The sequence below is a fragment of the Syngnathus leptorhynchus genome, chromosome 9 (genome assembly GCF_054491065.1).
Source record: "Syngnathus leptorhynchus isolate UIUO chromosome 9, UIUO_Slep, whole genome shotgun sequence".
In the NCBI taxonomy this organism is placed as follows: Eukaryota; Metazoa; Chordata; class Actinopteri; order Syngnathiformes; family Syngnathidae; genus Syngnathus; species Syngnathus leptorhynchus.
Genome location: NC_141203.1, coordinates 11454231 through 11473243, shown reverse-complemented (window position 1 = coordinate 11473243; position 19013 = coordinate 11454231). Strand labels below are relative to the sequence as shown.

General features: G+C 43.8%; 2 protein-coding genes across 8 annotated transcripts; both read right to left on the bottom strand.

Annotated features, from left to right (window-relative positions):
- Positions 1 to 61: 61 nt before the first annotated feature.
- cobll1b (cordon-bleu WH2 repeat protein-like 1b) lies at positions 62 to 13290 on the bottom strand. 6 transcript variants are annotated; one of them, XM_085919866.1, is made up of 15 exons: positions 12909 to 13024; positions 12476 to 12543; positions 12247 to 12327; positions 5366 to 5554; positions 4909 to 5113; positions 4612 to 4837; positions 4504 to 4548; positions 4338 to 4432; positions 3853 to 4092; positions 3654 to 3783; positions 2541 to 2670; positions 2372 to 2454; positions 1070 to 2256; positions 640 to 774; positions 62 to 554 (listed from the first exon to the last, which is right to left on the bottom strand). In XM_085919866.1, the coding sequence occupies exons 1-14, from the start codon at positions 12909 to 12911 to the stop codon at positions 646 to 648; spliced, it is 2811 nt and encodes a 936-aa protein (XP_085775992.1). In that variant the 5' UTR covers positions 12912 to 13024; the 3' UTR covers positions 62 to 554; positions 640 to 645. The 6 variants fall into 6 exon arrangements, with proteins under 6 accessions (XP_085775992.1, XP_085775995.1, XP_085775996.1 ...); XM_085919869.1 differs by lacking the exon at positions 12476 to 12543 and having other exon boundaries at positions 12909 to 13047; XM_085919870.1 differs by lacking the exons at positions 12247 to 12327; positions 12476 to 12543; positions 12909 to 13024 and adding an exon at positions 13163 to 13290.
- Positions 13291 to 14097: 807 nt separating this feature from the next.
- On the bottom strand, positions 14098 to 17416 carry slc38a11 (solute carrier family 38 member 11). 2 transcript variants are annotated; one of them, XM_085919874.1, is made up of 11 exons: positions 17268 to 17416; positions 17073 to 17193; positions 16429 to 16503; positions 16214 to 16348; positions 16059 to 16124; positions 15804 to 15990; positions 15665 to 15735; positions 14948 to 15109; positions 14756 to 14868; positions 14422 to 14553; positions 14098 to 14344 (listed from the first exon to the last, which is right to left on the bottom strand). In XM_085919874.1, the coding sequence occupies exons 1-11, from the start codon at positions 17277 to 17279 to the stop codon at positions 14105 to 14107; spliced, it is 1314 nt and encodes a 437-aa protein (XP_085776000.1). In that variant the 5' UTR covers positions 17280 to 17416; the 3' UTR covers positions 14098 to 14104. The 2 variants fall into 2 exon arrangements, with proteins under 2 accessions (XP_085776000.1, XP_085776001.1); XM_085919875.1 differs by having other exon boundaries at positions 14112 to 14261.
- Between the last annotated feature and the right edge of the window lie 1597 nt (positions 17417 to 19013).

Genomic DNA, 19013 nt, shown 5'->3' with positions numbered 1-19013 from the left:
TCAGCAATTCGTGCAGGAAAAACCTGTCGCCTTGTAAACACGCATTGCAGACTTCCACGGGAGCTGTTGACATTATAAAAGCTTTATTGTGCACAACACTGTTTGACTACAGCCACGTGCGTAGTTAAGGTTTATTTAACATCAACATATGAAAACTCATACATTTTAAATATGAACAACGCAAACAAGAGGCGTTCAGTACCATAAGTCAGACCTGGTCTTTCCCTAAATTATAAATCGTTACGTAGCTACTATTCAAAATAAATCATCATAAAATGATATTAGAACTCTGAAAATCCTCTTTACAATTGATAGAATTGTTCTCGTTTCATAACCTGGTCCAGGCAAAAACAGTGATGCATTTAATGCACGACAGCACATGGCACAAAATAAAAGACATTAAATTACGCAAGTCAACCGAGGCTGTTATTGAAATGTGAGCAAATGAACCCAAATACAGCAATTAATACATTAAATCTATGTACACGCTGCCAATCAAAAAAAAAAAAAAGACAGCTCGACTCTTGTGCCAAAAAAAACAGGATGCTTCCCTCCTGAAAGAAAAAAATTGTGATTTAGGAATTTCTGAGATGTGCAAATATTAAGAAAAAGTCACAGGGGATTGACAAAGCTCCTTACAGTAGATCAGATTTTGTCATAAGGCACTGATAGCGGTGAGTCTGTCCTGCCATCTATCTGCACCAGCTCACTCGGCGACGTCGGTTGACCTTTGACATCTGGCGGAGAACTTTTGTCGTTCACTACCTCATCGGCCTGCAGTGACAAAAATAAAAATCAATAAATCACTGATCAGACAGTGAGACGGAGAGGCAATTACAATTTGCAGGGGACAGAAAAGCAATTGATGCAGCAACCCCAATGTACCACAAGATGGCAGCAGAGATCTACCTTTGTCTAAATGCCACTCCTTATCTTATTTTCACAAACGAGTTCCTTGGCACCAAGATGCCACAAGATGGTGCTGGCATCAGGATTTCACACGATGCTGTTAGATATCCCGTCCAGCATCTCAAAAAACCCAAAGGTATAAATTGTGACCGTAACTCACCTTGAGCGAGTAGCGATTTGCAGCAGGAGAACAGTGTGCGGCCGCCGAGCTCTGTGATTTGGGGCTGTGGGACAGCGAGTGGCTGCGCTTCACGGCCGACGACACGGCCTGGGCGAAGCGGGACGGCGTGGAGAGAGTAAAAGGGCGGGGGGCCGCAAAGGTTCTCAACTTCTCCAAGCTTAAGCCGTAGCCGGGTTCTTTGGCCGGCAGGCTGCTCTGCCTCGTCACACGCGCGGCGGGCGTTTCGGTGTCCCCCTGCACGGGAGGGGCAGGAGGAGGCGGTGGCAACATTGCTCGGTCGACTTGGTCCCCCGTGTGGCCAGGAGAGGAACAGGCACCCGGGCTCTTCTCCGCTGCCGACGTTACATAATACCCCGGTGGCTTTTTGTGCTGCGACAAGCGGAAAGATCCCGGCTTTGGTTTCGTAGCGGGCGGAATTTTAGTCGCCTTGTCCTCTTCTGGCGAACGTGCTCGAGCGGAGCGGAACCCGTCATCTGTTTTGGGCGAGCTGCTTGGCGATGAGGCGTGAGTGGCTTCGGCGAGGCATCCGTTGACAGTGTTTGCTGCGGTACTAGTAGTGCTGCTCAGTATTTGGTCCCCGGGGGGATTTGAGTGCTCGCCAACGTCGTCCGTGGCAACGGGGGGCACCTCCAGTGTCAGCGCCACTTCAAAATATCTCAGCTTCTCGTTGGATTTGGGAGGCACGACGGTGTATGTCGTCATTCCCACCTTGGGGATGTAGTTCCTGGTTAACTCGTTGGAAGGCTTCGGCTTCAGCTCGGGATGAGAGGCGGCGTCCGACGCGGCCGGAGTTTGGCACGTCTCGGTGGCTTGGCTACATTTGAGGCCGGCGTGTAGTTGCTCATCCGTTGAAGTGGCGATATCCTTCTTCTCGCCGTCCGCAGATTCCAAACCAGGTTCCTCGGCAGAGGGCGGAACTTGATCATCCGCACACACCTGTTGCTGAGGCGGCGGCTCAGGGGGAGCTGAGAAATCGGTTTGCACCCGAGCGTCCTCCCCAGCGGGACAGGACGCGGCGCTCGCCTCCGAACTCAGCGACGCCTCCTGGGAGGCAGCAACGTTTTCGTGAACAGAAGCAGCCTGGCACTCTTCTGGATTTTGCAGGCACGACTGGAGGTCACTGGTGGGGTGACTGAATTCACTTTCAAGTTGACACAAGGCCATCTCTGGAAAACAGAAGATGGCATTTTTTGTCTTTTTCTTTGAATTTTTGCTTTGGTGTCAAAATATGGAGAGATGACAAAATAAATGACAGGTCAATTTAGCACAATAAAATCATACCCTCCACTTGACAGGAGTCTGTGCTGCCCGGCGTCCTCTCATCGGTCTGGATAACCAAATCATCCGCGGGGCTCTGTGACTGACTGACAAGAAAAAGCAAATTATAAGAATCAAAAGAATTGACAAGAATGATTAAAAAGATGCTTTTGGAAAATCTTGGATTTCGTACTTGCCATCTGAGGATAGATCACTAAATTGATCATCCCCACAGCTGACAACGAGGTCTTCTCTCTGGATCTCGCTGGCAGCTGCTGAAGTCTCCTCCATGATCTCCTCCAGTGTTTTGGTGCCTACAGACTCTGTACACCAATCCACAAAACCACAACACTTGTGTGAACTTGCTTAAGGGACCAACTTTAATTATCGATCAATTTAACACAAACGTTCTTGGAATAGTGCAATTTATAAATGGTGCGTTCACAATCGAGGACTCGCATTTCATTTTTATCCAACAATCTGTTTCTTAATGAATTGCGTTATTATGAGAAAATATCCCGAGCACAGAGGTAATTCCAGGACAACTCAGACAAAAACAGAATACAATCAAGCATATGATATCTGCTCAGTCGACTAAGACTGTAAGCTCATAAACATCAGAGGAGACACGAGGACAAGTTGAGGAATGTCATTCTGCCGCAGTGAGCGCTGAGGTCACACTTCCTCCAGGTTAATTCAAGGTTGCAACACCGTTTTTTTTTCCCTCGATGTAAACACACCAGGTTTGTTTTTGACGACCTGAGCCAAAACATGAAATAGAGTCTTATTGTTGCTTTAAATTGCTTTTGTGTTCACTCCGGGGTGGAACTTCCCTCAGAGGACTACACAAGAATGGCAAAATACGCATGGACAATAACCGGAAAGTAACTCCAAAGGCGGTTAATTCCACCTCAACGCAGAAAAAATACACAGGGCTTGAAAACACCATGTCCTTTGAAATTCAAGGACAAAAATTGGCTTGAATTAATTCCCCATTCGTTCTATTTTCCTCCAAGTAGCTTTTCATATTTCTCATTTTACACTTTGATCAAATTCTTTATTGAGGCTATCTTGGTTGAATCAATATGCTCCCAAAAATAGACAACACAAAATGGGCCATTTTTGCCTCAAGGCGCCCTAAAAGTGATTAGATTCACTCATTAAATCAAATTAAAAAGGTCAAACACGTTGAACGGGTAACTTACGTCCACTAGGGGGCACAAGAGTCACATAAGATAAACCAAATGGGTGGATAGGCACAAATGTCATAATAATTGTCAAGTCATGGATGCAGGCAAAGACAAACCTTGCATGTTTTCTTGAGGAGGCTCCGTTTCCGGGACAACGCTGCTCGGGGGTGTCGGCGGTTGTGGAGCCTTGCGCTTGGTTCTCTTCAGTGAAGACTCTGCAGATGAGCCGCGACTTAATCCAGAAACCTTCAACACAGAAATCAAAAATAAATAATAATCTACTGTGTTATTTCAAATTTTGTTTTTCGGACCAACCTCACAGTCGACTGGGGTGGTTGGCTCGGAGGTGAGGCTCTGGCGGGCGCTGAGGTCTGCGTGGCAGCTTTGCGACACGACGATGGGGGGCTGAGGCGCCCGTCTCTTCTTGGGCGCGTCGCCGACGGGCGAGGTGGGAGACATCAACGGAGGCGAACAGTAGCCGCCGGGCAAAGCCATGCTGAGCGGTCGAGGCTTGGTCACCAGAACCGGGGAAGCCGGGGCACTGACCGTCGTGGCCTTTAAAGAGCAAACATTCAACCGGGGGGGGTGGGGGCACGATAAGAACTCTGATCCAGATGCGCACGGTGCGTGCCGGACCAATGAAAAAGCTACGTCAACAAAACCTCCCTCTCAGTGTTTGCATTCGCCTGCTCATACAGTGGAATCGTAAAGTCGGGACGTCTTGTTGAACTAACACGAATGACGGACGAAGAGGCCAGTGAGTGCGCGGGGGGGGGGGGGGGAATAAATAAATAACGTACCTGCTCAGCAGTTTTTTTGCTTTTTCTAAACTTGCTGAAGAGGCCCTTGTTTTCTTTTTCTTTCTGATTTTTGTCCTTTCCGGGCATCACCGCAACTGGAAGAAAACATTTTGTGATGGGGAGGAGTTTTGGGGAGAAGATTTTTTCAAACAGATTTGCCTCCTACCTGAATGTGTGGGTGAGGCTGGACACGCAGGAGAGTCGGAGTGTCCTGCGAACGAATAGCGTGATAAATATGGACAGTAATAGTCCTGACAAAACTTTGCTGGCTTACCTCTTGTATCTCTTGCGTAAAGCTCCCTGATTGCATAATGGTTTAGGGAGCAGGACAAGTCCAAAGGGGCCAGTGATTGCACATCCCTTAACAAAATGGTCGTCTCCTCTGCAAATTCACATTTCTCACAGATTGCCGGTAAGAGTTCAGTCAGGGGGGTCTGAGGGTTGACCCGTAAAATTGCTTTCTGGGTCTTCTTGTAGTTTATCACCATGCGAACAGTGACCTGAAGAACAGAGAAGATTTGATGAAACGAATTTGGGCAAAAGAATTCCGTTTAGGAAGAGTCAAATGTACCTCAGGCTTTTGAGGACCAGCCTTCTTATTTTTATCATCTCCTTTAGGTTTAAGGAAGATCTTCTCCACGTCCAAAGTTCCGATGAGAGCGCTGGGCTTGAGTTTGACGTTGCGCTGGCCTGCCGTGATCAGTTCCAAGGTGTAACTTGACGGGTTGAGGTGATACGTGGCGCACAGAGTCACTAACAGATCCATTAGGGGCTTGCTGAAAGACACGCCAGAAGACAATATTTGCATGGCGGATCACAAAGACGAAGGGGTGAAACCTCCCGTGCCAGTTAGAACATGCAAAGTCAAATGTGCAACGTGAGCGTTCGATCCGTTAGCTCATCGCTTACATGTTCAGTCAAAACTTGAGAGTCGAAACCTCGGGTAATCAATTTGATATGACACAAATATCAAAAGTCTATTTGGACTAGTGCGTAAAGTTGACAATTATTATTATTGTTTTTTTTACCTCCCATGTACTGTGGTCATCTTTTCCGCACCGTCGGGCAAAACAACTACCAGAGAGAGATCTTTATCGACGAGCTTCTCCTTGTGGTCCATGGTGAAAGGAGCGTTTCCTGGATACCACTGCGAGAAATCAGAGGAATCCAAATTCTTCAGTCCCGGTGGGGATGGGGCTTTGCTCTTGGTCGACACCCTGTTGTTGGAAAGAAGAAAAAAAAAAAAAAGTTATCTGTTTAGATGCTTAAAATTAGCATTCTGGTGATTGCTTCAAGGCAGGCAACCATATTTAGAAGAAGAAAAAATCTAACATTTCCATCCAATCTTTGATATTCACCAGACAGACTAGAACTGGCTCCGCTTGAGGGTGTGGCTCCATCACAAGACAAGTTGAGGTTAACATGGCAAAATAGTCACAAGACATCAAGTGGCGTTTACTCAAAAAGCTAATTAGCATTCTGCAATTTGACCAGTCGTCCTAAAATAATCATCAACTGTCGTTTAATAAAGATTAAAAAGAAGAAAAAAAAGCCATTCAATATGCTTACAGTATCCTCTCCCAAGGCCCCTGCGGTGGGCAAGTGGACAAGCCAAGCATGTAGTCATCCCAGCCGCAGAAGAACCGCGTTCTTGCGGACCTTATGCCCTGAATTATAGCCTGCTCAAGTCTCATGTGGGGGTACGCAGGAATCTGAGCAATGCAAGGTCACAGGCAGCACGTCTAGCAAGGGATTATTAGCCTTGCTATTAGGGGAGGGGGGGGGGGGGGTGTCAACAGTACTTAAAAGATCTGCATGAAATCACTCTGCATTCAATCATCAAGGGATGTGGATATGTCAAAGACTAATTGTTACAAATATTCCTTTATGTAGTCATGGGTCTTTTATGCTAAGAAAAATAGACTGATCAAAACAGTGCTCTCGATTACAGCGGACGCTCCGAAGTTCAACGGAGTCCGAACCGACTGACCTTTGACGACTAAAAATGGTTAGAAAATTGGCGAAAAAGAAATAAAGTAATCCAATATGGCAGCTCTAGGGTAAAGTCGTCAAATGTGATTTTTTGATAATCATATTGATTTGCTGTTTCGAATGTTTTTCGAGGTTATCCTTGTGCATCGGAGGAAATTCTGGGATCTATTGGGTGATTTTCAAAAACAACCTCCAACACAATGAAAGAAAGTCTTTCACGTTGCTTTAGGGCCACAGACACAATCAGATCTGGGTGAAGCATGTGCTTCTGACAACTAGCCGTTCCAATGCAAAGTAGCAGCAACGCAAAGTGGGAAAACTGAGCCTTGTGTAAATGGACACGGTGTAGTTTACGCTTTCTTCAGACTAAGTTTAATCAAGTCAACTAAATATCCGGGAGTATAATAGTCCCAAGACTGCGTCCCATTAAAGGATTAAGTTGAATTATTTGACATAACAAACCAGCTTGTTCATTGTATTACAGAGCAAACAAGGCAAATGAAAAACGCTATAATGGAATTTTTTTTTTAATGACTGTTTCCTTTACCGCAAAAAAAATATATATATATAGGTTGTACGTCACAAAAGCGGCACACACTGTAGCAAAGAGCCGCATCAGCACTTCTGTGCACTTCAATTCGGCTAATGCAGTTGAGTCACTTTCATGCGTCGCGTCACGCGAGATGTCAACATACCGCTTGACGACATCTCAAGAGAGCTCACTCCAGCGGTTGGCAAAGTGCATTACTGCCGGTGGCCACCTTCTTTGACATGCTTTAAAAAAAAAAAAAAAAGTGGCGGTAGGCTAAAGCATCAAAACTATTGAGGGGACAGGAAATTTGAAATGAGAAGAGACGGTAGCAAAACAGCACAAATATGTCTGCCTTTAAAACATCAGTCTGGTGCAAAGTCCTGATTTCAAGGCCTTGGTTGTTTATTTGACTTTGGAATTATTTGTTGAGGGGGTCAGAATGAACATTCTGAGGTTGGGGGTTTGAATCCAGGCATGGAAGACTTATAAATTGAGTGTTACGTGACGTTTCCGTCACACATTCAGCAGGTGACAGCTGCTCAGACGAGGGCGTGAGCAGTCGTAATTTTTTTTTTTTTTTTTAAGCAAGCAAGCATGTCACAGCTTGACTGCCTCTTCCCATGCTCGCAAGCGAGTCACACCAACACGGGTACTTGACTACAGACCAGGAAGTCGTAATCACCTCCTGTCATTGTGCCGCCCCGCCGCTTTCATCATGCACGGATCTGCTGCGCTTCAGGAGTGCAAACAACATAAAAACAAACAGGCTCGGCGACCACACCAAAGACTACAAAAGTCGTATTAAAAAAATAAAATAAAAAAAACACTGGCAGGGATGTATTAATTAACTGAAGTGAATTATTGTTGAAATTTGGGGTTGTTTACAAAGTATGAGGAGTTTTTTGGAGGGCGGAAAAAGCACATCATGCAAAGTCTTCACATTCCAAACATTTGGTTCCAGCTGGCACCATCGCGTCCAGAGTGTTTTTATCAAAACAAAATAAGCAACTAAAGATTAACAAATAATCTAATTTACACAGCATTTTTTTTTTTAAACAGCAGAAGAATCAAGTCTACCAAAGCTGTTAAACGCCACTACACAAGCTCCAACACGCCGTAAGTCTCTCCAGCCTAGTTGGGAGTCAAAACAAAATTCGACCTCCTGTGTGACTCGAGGAAAGGTTGCGTGGCAGCCCAGCCGTGGTATTTTAGACCTAACGCTCCAAAAATGTGGACAGCAGGTGTGACCCCCCCCCCACTTGACCAACATTTCATCTCACTCTCTTACCTCAACTCAGAAAAGCTCCATGATATCTCCCACGAGCTGTCAGATGGAGCGACTCCTATGGAGTAGAGCCCGAAAAGGCCCACCTTTGTGCCACGCCTGAGCCGCAGTATCGCAAACGCCTCTCCTCCGACTAAATCCTGCTCGGCGGGCTGGGGAAAAGCCAAAGCGCTTGTATGTTGATAGCACTCCCCCGCGGTCACGACAAGAAAGGTGTAAGCGGCTTTGTGCAGACATGAACCTGTGGGCGGGGCCACGGGAGCACTGTACATTCCAAGCACGTGGCTCTGGATAAATACAATGTTGGTTTGACCGTTCCGCTCTTTCCTAATCATGACTGACCTAATCAGGCTAAAGTTGATTGTGTTAACAGAGCAAATGGGGGGGGGGGGGGGGTGAGGGTAGAAAAGAATCTTGGAAATAGTCACCGCTCTCAAATGTAATTGAATCAGGCTGTTTAGAATTTGTTTTCATTGAGAAATGACTTTTTTTTTTTTTTTTTTAAAAAGCCACACCTTACCTCTTAACAGTGACTCACTCCGAAATCATGTCAAGAGCTGTTGAGCCAAGACTGGTGCAAAAATAACCACATTGTGATCAAAATACACTCAAAGAACATATTATGGCAAATTCATATAACTGAATGATATAAAATAATAATAATAATCATCTTTTGATAATTCACATGCTTTGATGCAAATCAATTCCAATCGACACTAGTTCATTGCAGGACTCCTGACGTGACCGCGTGCACTTCTGAGAAACCGGGCCAACGCGTGAGGCACAACCGAGTGGGGTTAAGATAATTCAATTTGGATTAAAGATGGATTAAGTTGACCGTGAGCGCAGCAAGAGGAGGACATCGGTATGCAGGCGGAGGGTTGCCGGGGGTCTTTATTGCGACAGTCCTATTTTGAAGAGAAAAGAGACGAGTCTAGATGGATCATCCTAAGCATGCAATATTTTACCAGATTTGTTTGAGCAGTCAATTTGGATTTGTGAAGTGAGGGGAGCACACTTGACTACCTTGTGACTTTATGTAAGTGGATGTCTTACGAATTTAAATCCAAGTTTGATTTGAGGGCCTTCTCAAAAACGTCAAACGAAAGGCGTGTTGAGGTTACGTTAGTGTGGGAGTGGGTCAAAGGGGCGGAGTTCATGAGTCCCACACACACACACACACACACACACACACACACACACACACACACACACACACACACACTGAGAAGCGGGAGGATGGTTGATCCCTGACGAGAGACACAACACAGCGGGACCGTGAGCTGCAGCTGCTAATTTGGTGAGAGGTCACTCAACTGTAAACACAAGCTTTTAAAACGAGGCCCGGAAAGGCCATTTATTCCGAAATTGTAGAGGACGGAAGCAGATTAGAAAAAAGGGACAGAGAAAGTCTGGAACTTGCAATTTCCTGTTCCAGTTATTTATTAAAAATAGACTGCTTGAAAGGAAAGGCACAATTCTCATGAGTAGAATTCTTAAGTTCTGCCCAATTTAAAATTTGAAGTTTGAGTGTGTAATAATGACAACCAAAGGGGGCGGGGCTTGAAGGTCAGCCTAAAAAACAACTATCAAGTCGTATGGAACTGAAAAGCGTCAGCCACAAATAATGTTATTTATCTGCGCAAACATCGCCTTCGAGCACTGATAATGAAGGTCAAATAAATTCAGATAACTGTGTCGTATAGAATGCTGGAATGTTATTTCAGATAAGTGAGCGTTTCCATTAGCGGCGCACAAAGGGCTAATTCATGCTGCCTTTTTTCACAGGCCGAGAGTGGGAGGAATTTAACCGTCGCGTCCTGGAAGGGATTTGTTCCAGGAGTACGACTCGTGCCAGCGTTCGAAATCGATCTGCACGGCGGGTCAAAAGGATGGAGTGCGTATTGTGAATACACAATCGTGCGCAAAAACAGAAATCTTTTGATCGGGGGTAAAAGCAGCTTGTCTTGATAATGCGTGTGACTGTAGACGCCACACAAGTAGTCTTTGGTATTTACGGTCAACGCGTTGGCTCCGGCGTGGTGACAAAGACCAGCCATTATTCCCGGGGCCTTTGGCTCGGCGCCACGTGCTCTGTTCAAATCCTGTGAGGCAGAATGCGCCCGTGTGATCAAACGTCCCCGTTTCCACTTACTGTACTCAAAAAGCCTAAGCGTCCTTTTTTTTTTTTTTTCCCAGAGGATGATCAAACATGTTTTCAATGGTCTTATAAAAAGGACAACTTTGGATCATCTACTTTTAATGGTTTGTAATATTGGACAGCTTCTAATGCGTGTCAACGCATAAGACAGGAAACCCAACAAGCAACAAATCTCTTCTCTTGCCTCGCTATGCCCACAGGCTCCGCGCATCTTCGGCATAACACGCGTCATCGGACCGCCCGCGTGTCCACAAAACAGCTGTGGGGATTCGCAATACCTTAACTAATTCCACATTCTGCCCAGAGGAGAACCAGCGTTGGCACGCGAGATCGTTCTTTAGTTCAAACTTCGTCCAATTAGTCCGCGCCGAGGAGAATCTTTCACTGAGAAGTTACAATACTTGTGTTTTGATGTCACATTGGCATCCAAGCACACTTAGTAAATAAATTATGGAAATAAGCCTGATTATTTCGATTGAGGATATACTCACGATTAATAAAACGATTATTTTTCAATCATCTTATATTATAGTGTTGTCATAAAGAAATAGAGACGTTCAAAGGCACGTCCCGCCACTGCCCCTCTTACATAACGGCTACATGCGCAAAAGTGCTAACAATGAATACGGCTTGGAGCGGAGCCAACCCGGTGGCTCTGGCCAGGGTCACTATTTGTGCAATAAATGAAGAATAACACGTGCAGCCTTAACTTGACGGCCATCCACAAAATGTTGGCTCGGGAGACGGCGAAACATGTGCCATCCCGTTTATAGAAAAGGGTGGCTAACTTCTCTAAATAAACCGCAGATTTGGCTTCTCCGCCGCACTCATCTGAACTGACTGCACCAAGAGAAATCAAACTGAGAAATGACTTTGGTAAACTGTGAAACTCTACAGTCAAATAAACTCACACATTTTGATTATAATTCTGCTGGGGCTGTGCATGATGTCATAACGCTGACACAAAACGCTGACAAGTGTTTTTCTTTTTTCGTCGGCTTTTTGTACCTTTTGATGACAGCGACTTAAATAATAATCGCCCCCTAAAAAAAAAAGATAATGACAGTTAACCTGGAACCAATTATATGTATTTCTCCATTATTTCCTATGGGGAAAAATGTTTTGAAATGCAAAGAAATTAGACTATCCTCCCAGAATGGATTGAGTTTCTTAGAGGTTCCACTGTGTGTGAGAGCCTGTACTCTTCAGAATGGAAAGTTTGCATCAGTCAAAACCTCCTACTCTTCCCCTCACCTTCAATTTAAACACCAACATAAAAAAAAAAGCTGCTCTATCTCAAAGTTGCCAGAAAAGCAAGTAACAAGCTCTGGAAACTCACTCCTCCTTTATTTTAATGATTTCAACCGCTGGAATACAGGCGGCTGACATCATCTCCCTGAACCAGAACTAATGGGAAATTCCATCATGTCCTCTGCTAAAACTATCACGTGTGACGATTTTGTTTGCGGATATACAAGCAAGCACATCATTTATATAAATTATGAGGGTGGGGGGTAAAAAGGATCATCCGGTTCATGACGGCGACAGAGGAGGCAAGAGTGTCGTTTGTGCTTTCTAAATATTTCCCATGACCTCAACATATGGTCAAGGCAAATTCTCACTAAAACTGAGAGAGCAGGAAATGGAGGGGAGGGGGGGGCGTATGGGAAGAGGTTGTTCAAAGATTGTTGCAAACATCTACAACTGCGATTTCACAGAGATGCGCGCTGCGGAAGGAATGTTAGTTGTGTCGATGACCTTTTTTCTCACAAAGGTTGCTTTGTGAAGACGCGCCGCCGCCGCCGAGGAGGACGGCTCGGTAGGGGTTTGCAAGGACACACCTATGCGCCGCTCATTTAGTCATAAATAAAAAAGAGCCCTGACAGCTGGTGAGAGGAGTGACAAATCCCACAATGACAAATGAGTGCTTGCTGCTTACCTCTTCGGAGAGCTGCGTCGATGAGGCTGTGATAAATGATCATCCATGACTAAGCTCATCGGCTTGACAAAATTTACCGGACTGGGGGGGAGAGAAAAATAATAAGTCATACTTCATTCTCAGTTTGAATGTTGCAATAAGACAGACATGCTTTTTTTGACCATAGACTTGAGATGGTGAAGGATAAATAGCAGAAAATAGATAGAGGTATAGAGAGAGCAAAACTTACAGATAGCTGAGATATATTACAGGTGTCAAACTCAAGGGAGGAGGGCAGATACGGCCAGGTACATCATTTTAGGTGACCCGTGAAAGATTGTTTAGTGCATTGAGTTAAAGTTTCTAGCTAAAATTCCCCTTAGATGTAATAATATTTAAAGTTTCATAACTAATATATTCATCAATTTGTTGTGTGAATGAGGTGATCATACATTTATTTGGGCTCACAATTATAGCGGCCCTTCAAAATAAACTGTACCTGATCCGTGACGAGTTAGACACTACTGAGCTAGATAATAAAGAGAGAAAAAAAATCTGAAGGGCTGGAAACTGACAGATGGAAAGAAGTATGAGACACAGAAAGAGTGAGATGGAGAGATAGATACACAAATGGAAATGACAGATGGCGCGAAACGATATGAAATGTTTATATATATACTTACCATAAAAGCAGATGTTCTTCATGACGTTTTTCCACATCCATGAGTCGTCATGAAGATGCGAGTTTGCTGTAACCCGCCACCAACATCAATTTGGGAAGGGAAAGGGGAGCCTCAATCTTCCTAGTTCGGCGCCTTTGGCCTTTTTAAACAAACCCATCCCTCTTTGTTTTTCACCGTCTGACATTCGGAAAGTCAACCAGTAACTGTAGTCGACAGTGGTAACTTTTTTTTTTTTTTTTTGGGCTGCAACTTACATGCTCCAGAAGACGCTGCCTGTCTGCCTGCCACACCGCAATGTTAGGCTGTAAAACAAGAAGTGGGGCGTCCCTCCGTGCGGTTGGCATACATCCTGGCGAGGCGTTTCAATCAAATACTTAGTGTAGCGGGTAACACATACGAAAAAAAAATGGAGGCACCTCGCAACCTTGGAAACGTTCACGCAAACGCCCAAAAAGTGCACTTTAAGGCAAAACACACGAACGGGAATTCTTCTTTGCTGGTTTGCTTTTTATGAGCGCGTAAGTGTGTCAACACTGACCCCTTGTGGTAAGTAGTGGAAACGCAGCCATGCCCTCAATTTATGTAAACTTGAAACTTTTTTTTATTAAGTCAGTGAAATCCTCAACCTTTACTGGTGAACTTAACTTACATTGTTGTTGTTGCTGTGTTTCTAAAACCTTTTACACAAAATACCACGATAAAAAAAAGCCCTTTATGTTCAAGAACAAATTCCAAAATAATTCAGTACCTTAGTAGGGCCAAGTGGTCATCATGAAGACAAAAGTTTTATTCCTGAAGATTTACAGAACGGCAGTGGACATTTTTAGAAATAGTAATAATAAAATATTTTATAAGTTATTGCTCCACTCCTTGTTGGAGAACAGCAAATTGTGCAAAGAGTACAGACGTATTAAAATCGAATTAAGTAACACTGCCTGTTTGTGAGTGCTGTGTATTTTACAGTACAAAGATTTTCTATGCGTACTACTAAACATAAATATAAAAAGTATATGTACAGAAATAACAATGACCTTAACTGAATATACTTAATGTGAAACCCGGAACTGTTCACCTGGACAAAAAAAGCTTGTAGCATATTCTACTATATGGTTCATTGTACCTTCTGCCATCTTGTGGATTTGAAGAAAACTTCTATGCAGTCCACAACTACATTTCAGCATCCTCCTAAATTGCAGTCATACGGGCGGTTGAGTGCCGGAGAAATTGGCGTCGGGGCAGTAGAACATCTCCACGCCATGTGAACAGTCTTGAGGGTTGAGGCCCGTCAGCGTCAATCCGGTTATCATGACAAACACCCCGAGAACAATCAACATGGCGGGGATCAACTTTTCACTGTGATACCAGCGTGCGGGGGAGAGTTTGAGGAAACAAGCGGAAGGGATGATGAAGATCAGAGGTGTGGCGCTCAGGGCACCCTGGTTGGCAGAGCGCGACACGAATGAAATGAAATAGAAAATAAAATGCTTTGTATATTGTGGGAACTGTGACTTACACTCAACTCCAAAACGATTCCCAGACAGTCGTAGGCCAACGATACCGCTGTACACGCTGCGACTATGATCACCGTTACAGACATGTGTTCCACTTTTGAAAGCTCTCGACCACAAATGGAACTTGAAACCACCTGGGAAGACGAGAGTGTGGATACCAATGAGCATTTTTTTTTTTTTAATTACTAAGATTCTGAGGTCGGTAAACTCGGGTCGTTCTGTGAAACCGAGAGTTGAAAACAAACATGGCGCATCAGCATTTTCCTCTTACGCTGCATAGTAAAATACTTTGAAATCCGGGGTTAGAAATTTTGGCTTTTCCTTTTTTCATCTTACCTCTCGAGTAACAAAACACTCCAGCGGAAACGTCATGATGATGCTGAGGCCAAAACAGAAGCGACCGAATGTTGCCAAGTTATCATTTCTGCAGTAGTTCTCAAATATGTCCCCTTGCCAGACGACGACAAAAAGCCATTCAGTGCGAGACGTGGAGGAAAAAAAATCGACACGCTTGACGTTCACACATACCTTGCGTGTAGCCCGTAAAGGTGACATAACCTGCCAAGGCAAACGTGGCGCTGATGATTAGCGACGAGCCGACCGAAACGTGGGTGACCCGAGTCCAATTGGTTAGCGTTGGCTTCTCCAGGGAGGCGTAGATTAAAAAGCTGTTGTGGTGACAGATGAAGGCTGAGGAACAGAAAAAAAAAAAAAAAATCACAACTCCAACTTTATTGAAAACAGTTATCTAAACTTTTCCAGCGTGAAAAACAATCGAGGTCTCATGTGATCTTTGCTCTTATGTAGTGATATTCAACTGTATGTTGTTGACAATGTTTCCTTGGGGCGGCCATCGTCAATTTCAGGACAAAGAGGACCATTCCGGTCTCGACTCGCCTTCGAGGGATTTGTTTTTGTTTTCTCCTCGCCGCAAGTAAATCCCCCAACTTAAGGTTGGCGCATCAATGCATTTATTTCACGGCTGTTATATCCCCCTCGAGACTTACTTTACAATGAAAACACAATTGTAAATGGAAACTTCTGTGAGGGAACAAACGGCTTTTTGTCTCTCGTGTCGTCGTCGAATGCAATTTGCTATCGGCAAACGACAATTTTCGTGGTTGGAGTGTTTTTATCTCTTGGAAATATATCACGATCTACTTATCGGGGCAATGAAGCAATTCTTTAAAAACTGCAGAGAAACATTCAAGATGGTTTTCAAGGTAGAGATGTAGAGCTACTCACCAAAAGACATGACGCCGACCGCTTGAATTGCGTTCCACTTTGCGAAAAGCCACGCGCCTTCCGTCGGGGGACTAAACGGGAAGAGACAGTTGTGTTTAGTGGTGGTTGCGATATCAACGGTTCATCAATGTAAACGTACATTTGAGGTCCCAAGGTGGCTGCTCTGATGATTACGATGACGACGATGATCGCTGTCAGGATCATCGACAGGAAGGACACCTTGCCCAGTCTCTCGATATTTCGATAAAGTGAGAGAGGCAGCGTGCACAACACGGTGGATAGCACGATGACAAAATGGCGATCGGCCAAGATGTGATCTGGACCAACTGTGGACAAAAGTCATTTGAGGTTATTTTTGATTTGAAACGGAGAAATGGGAATACTGGAAGTGTACCTCCAGGAATTCTCTGAAAAACTTTGGTGAGTGTGTCTCCTGTTGTTATATTGTAGCTGATCATAGCTGGAAGGGGGAAAGAAATTAGGAAGCCTTAACACGTGCAGATCACATTGGCATTCTATCAAACAAAGATTCTGGTCAACACGATTTACCGATAAACGGATACAAGAACTGCAGCACTGATAAAACCACAAATCCCGGAAAACCAAATGTGCTTTGGACCAGTGACTGATAGCTTGTTGTCCCGGACAGGTTGCCTCCTTTAATGAGTAGGATGATGGTGTAGTCTGGCAAAAAAAAAAAAAAAACATGCCATCACTGCTCTGATGAATCAAAACGAAAAGTTGAAAATGATCCTTTTGCTCACCTGTGATGAAGGCAACAATGATGAGAAGCAAAAAGCCAAATGGGAGCCCTGCTTGGTTTAACGCGTACGGTAAACCTGGTATATCAAATATATTTGTTACCCAAAAAATTGTGAGCTGGCTAAATTCATAGCAATTGGAAATAACATCAAGTCGACTAAATATAAACACAAACAAGACTCTGTGGTGTCTCTTAATAGTTCTCTGCTGCCAGTGTTGATTCACATGCTTTTAAACGGATTTTTGAGGAATTTGATTACTGTGTCAGAAAAAAAGCAAATCACATTTTTTTCAAGTTTATAAAGTTATTTCAACCACGGAGGCATCTGACAATATTGTGTGCTAACATCAAATCTCAGTGCTGCCTTTAGCCTTAAACTGAGGTTGCTGAGATTGCGTGACACAGAAATTTAGTGTATTTTGGGGGATGGGGGGGGTGAAAGAGTTAAAACGGGGCCCAAACAGGCGGCTGGTCATATGATCAGGAGCTTTTAAGGCTACACAGCCACAATGTTATGCAAGTTTATATTTACACACAAAGTTAGTAATATGTTAGTATTAAAAAAAAAAAAGCCATCAATGAAATAACCACTTAATCAGCAATGGATTTCAATGAACAAGTTGAGAAACATAAATGTAACCTTACCTATGACCCCAGAGCCGATGATGGAATTAACAAAATTAAAGCATGCTGATATCATGGAATATCTTCCTTCCCTTGTGGCCTTTTGTGAGGAAATTAAAGGGATTACTTGTTCATTGCTTGACTGGAAAGTAAGAAAACAAAGTCATGATTTGAGTCAGAAAGCAAGCTCGTGTTATGTGTAGCATTTGGGATTACCTGCTGAGCCATTGGGAGCACCTGCTGGGCAGTGATGATGCTGTTGTTGCTTGCCTGAGTCGCTCCACTGAGGAAATGTCACACTCATGCTGGGAAAACTTGCCTTTAAACGCCACTCAAGATTGGTGAAACGTCTCAGCAACGCCCCCAGCAGGTTGTGAGTGGAGTCAAACTGTTCAAGAGCAACAGGACGACGGGCGCCTCCCAGCCGCTGCATTTTAAACTTTTACTGCACGCAATCAAATCTGGCATTAAATGATTCATAATATAAGTGTATTGTAAGTTGGACTTGTTTGAGATCAGAAAAGGGAAATAATTGGATCGATGCGAGGACTCACGAGACAAAGGGGAACTGTTTTCCAGCTAAGAGAATTATTATGTAAATGCTGAAAGGCTCAAGCATGCACAACATCATTCTGCTATAACGGAGGGTTTTTGTTTTATCCAGTATAGTACAGTCATATTTTTTTTTTTTTTCAAGTGCAATAAATTTTAATTGGGTCAAGTTTGCAGCGTCAACGCTGTGTGTAACAAAATAAATAAAATGAATAAAAAAAACTTAATAGGTTAAATACTTGAATACTATATTACTGCTACAGTTTAATATTGGTGATGGTGCTTGGAGAACTTTATATTTTTAGAGCTGCTACTTCAGAAAATGTAGGCGAATCGCAGTTCTAGAGGCATTGTCATTACCAGGTGTCACCACTAGATGGCGACAGAACCACTTGTGGTGTCCTGAAGCGAAGCCCCTTCCCAAATAATAAAAGCGCCGCAAAAGCGCTCAACGTGCAACAAATGCCAAACTTTTTTTGAGACACTTTCTAGCCTCATATTCCTTCACTTGGTCGCAATTCAGACCAAATTAGTACCTTTACTCCTAACCGGTACATGACATTCTGATCTTTTAAAATGATATGACTAGTACTAGTAATAATAAAATCAGAAATGTTCCCTTAATAATTTGATTTGCATTCACACATGGCCAAATAATAATGACAGCAGTTTCACACAGTGGACTCCAACGCGAGGAGTCGTCCTGGTGTGTCTGCCCTCTTTTGGTACCCAGGAAGCTGAGAGGTCCACCACCACCAGTCAGACAGGCGCGCAGAGGGCGGATGAGAGGCTCTCTCTCTCTAGCGAGCTCGCCCTTTTCTAATAAGCTCTTTCCGCTTGGAAATCATTGGACGCGAGCGTACTACCCACCACTAAACCGGACTTATTTGTTTCTTTTAACAACTACTCTCCTCCTCTTTTTTTTTTTTTTTTTTTGTGGCTCTCTGAAGTTCTAAACAGGACATTTTCTGGAGTGTCTCTTATCTGGAAATGATGGGAAACTAATGGTAAGCACAACTCTATCTTATCTCTCTATCTCTCTATCTCTCTATCTCTCTATCTCTCTATCTATCTATCTATCTATCTATCTATCTATCTATCTATCTATCTATCTATCTATCTATCTATCTATCTATCTATCTATCTATCTATCTATCTATCTATCTATCTATCACATTTTTAGAAGTTTGTTTTAAATTGTATTATGTTTTTTTATTGTTTTGCATTATCAGCTGTGTTTGAGAGATGGTCTTTCCTAAATTATGTTTTATGTCACTGTTTGCTTATTGCTTGGGGGGGATAGGGGGTGACAGATGAGTCTCTCCTCTGAAAGGATTCGTGGCCAAGCATGAGCTATAGTGCAGTCATTAATGGGCATGGCGGCAGTTCTAAGGCCACACTCCAGCTCGC

Bases quoted from the DNA above. Each gene is read 5' to 3' on its own strand.
- cobll1b (XM_085919865.1), bottom strand. From the start codon at position 8,481: ATGATTAGGAAAGAGCGGAACGGTCAAACCAACATTGTATTTATCCAG. The intron at 4,549-4,611 runs GTAAGCCAGCAA...ATTCGTTCGCAG, and splicing joins TTACGCAAGAGATACAAGAG to GACACTCCGACTCTCCTGCG. The intron at 775-1,069 runs GTGAGTTACGGT...TTGTCACTGCAG, and splicing joins CAAATCGCTACTCGCTCAAG to GCCGATGAGGTAGTGAACGA.
- slc38a11 (XM_085919874.1), bottom strand. The intron at 16,349-16,428 runs GTGAGCAAAAGG...TTTTTTTGCCAG, and splicing joins CATTGTTGCCTTCATCACAG to ACTACACCATCATCCTACTC. The intron at 15,991-16,058 runs GTACACTTCCAG...TTTTGTCCACAG, and splicing joins TTTTCAGAGAATTCCTGGAG to TTGGTCCAGATCACATCTTG.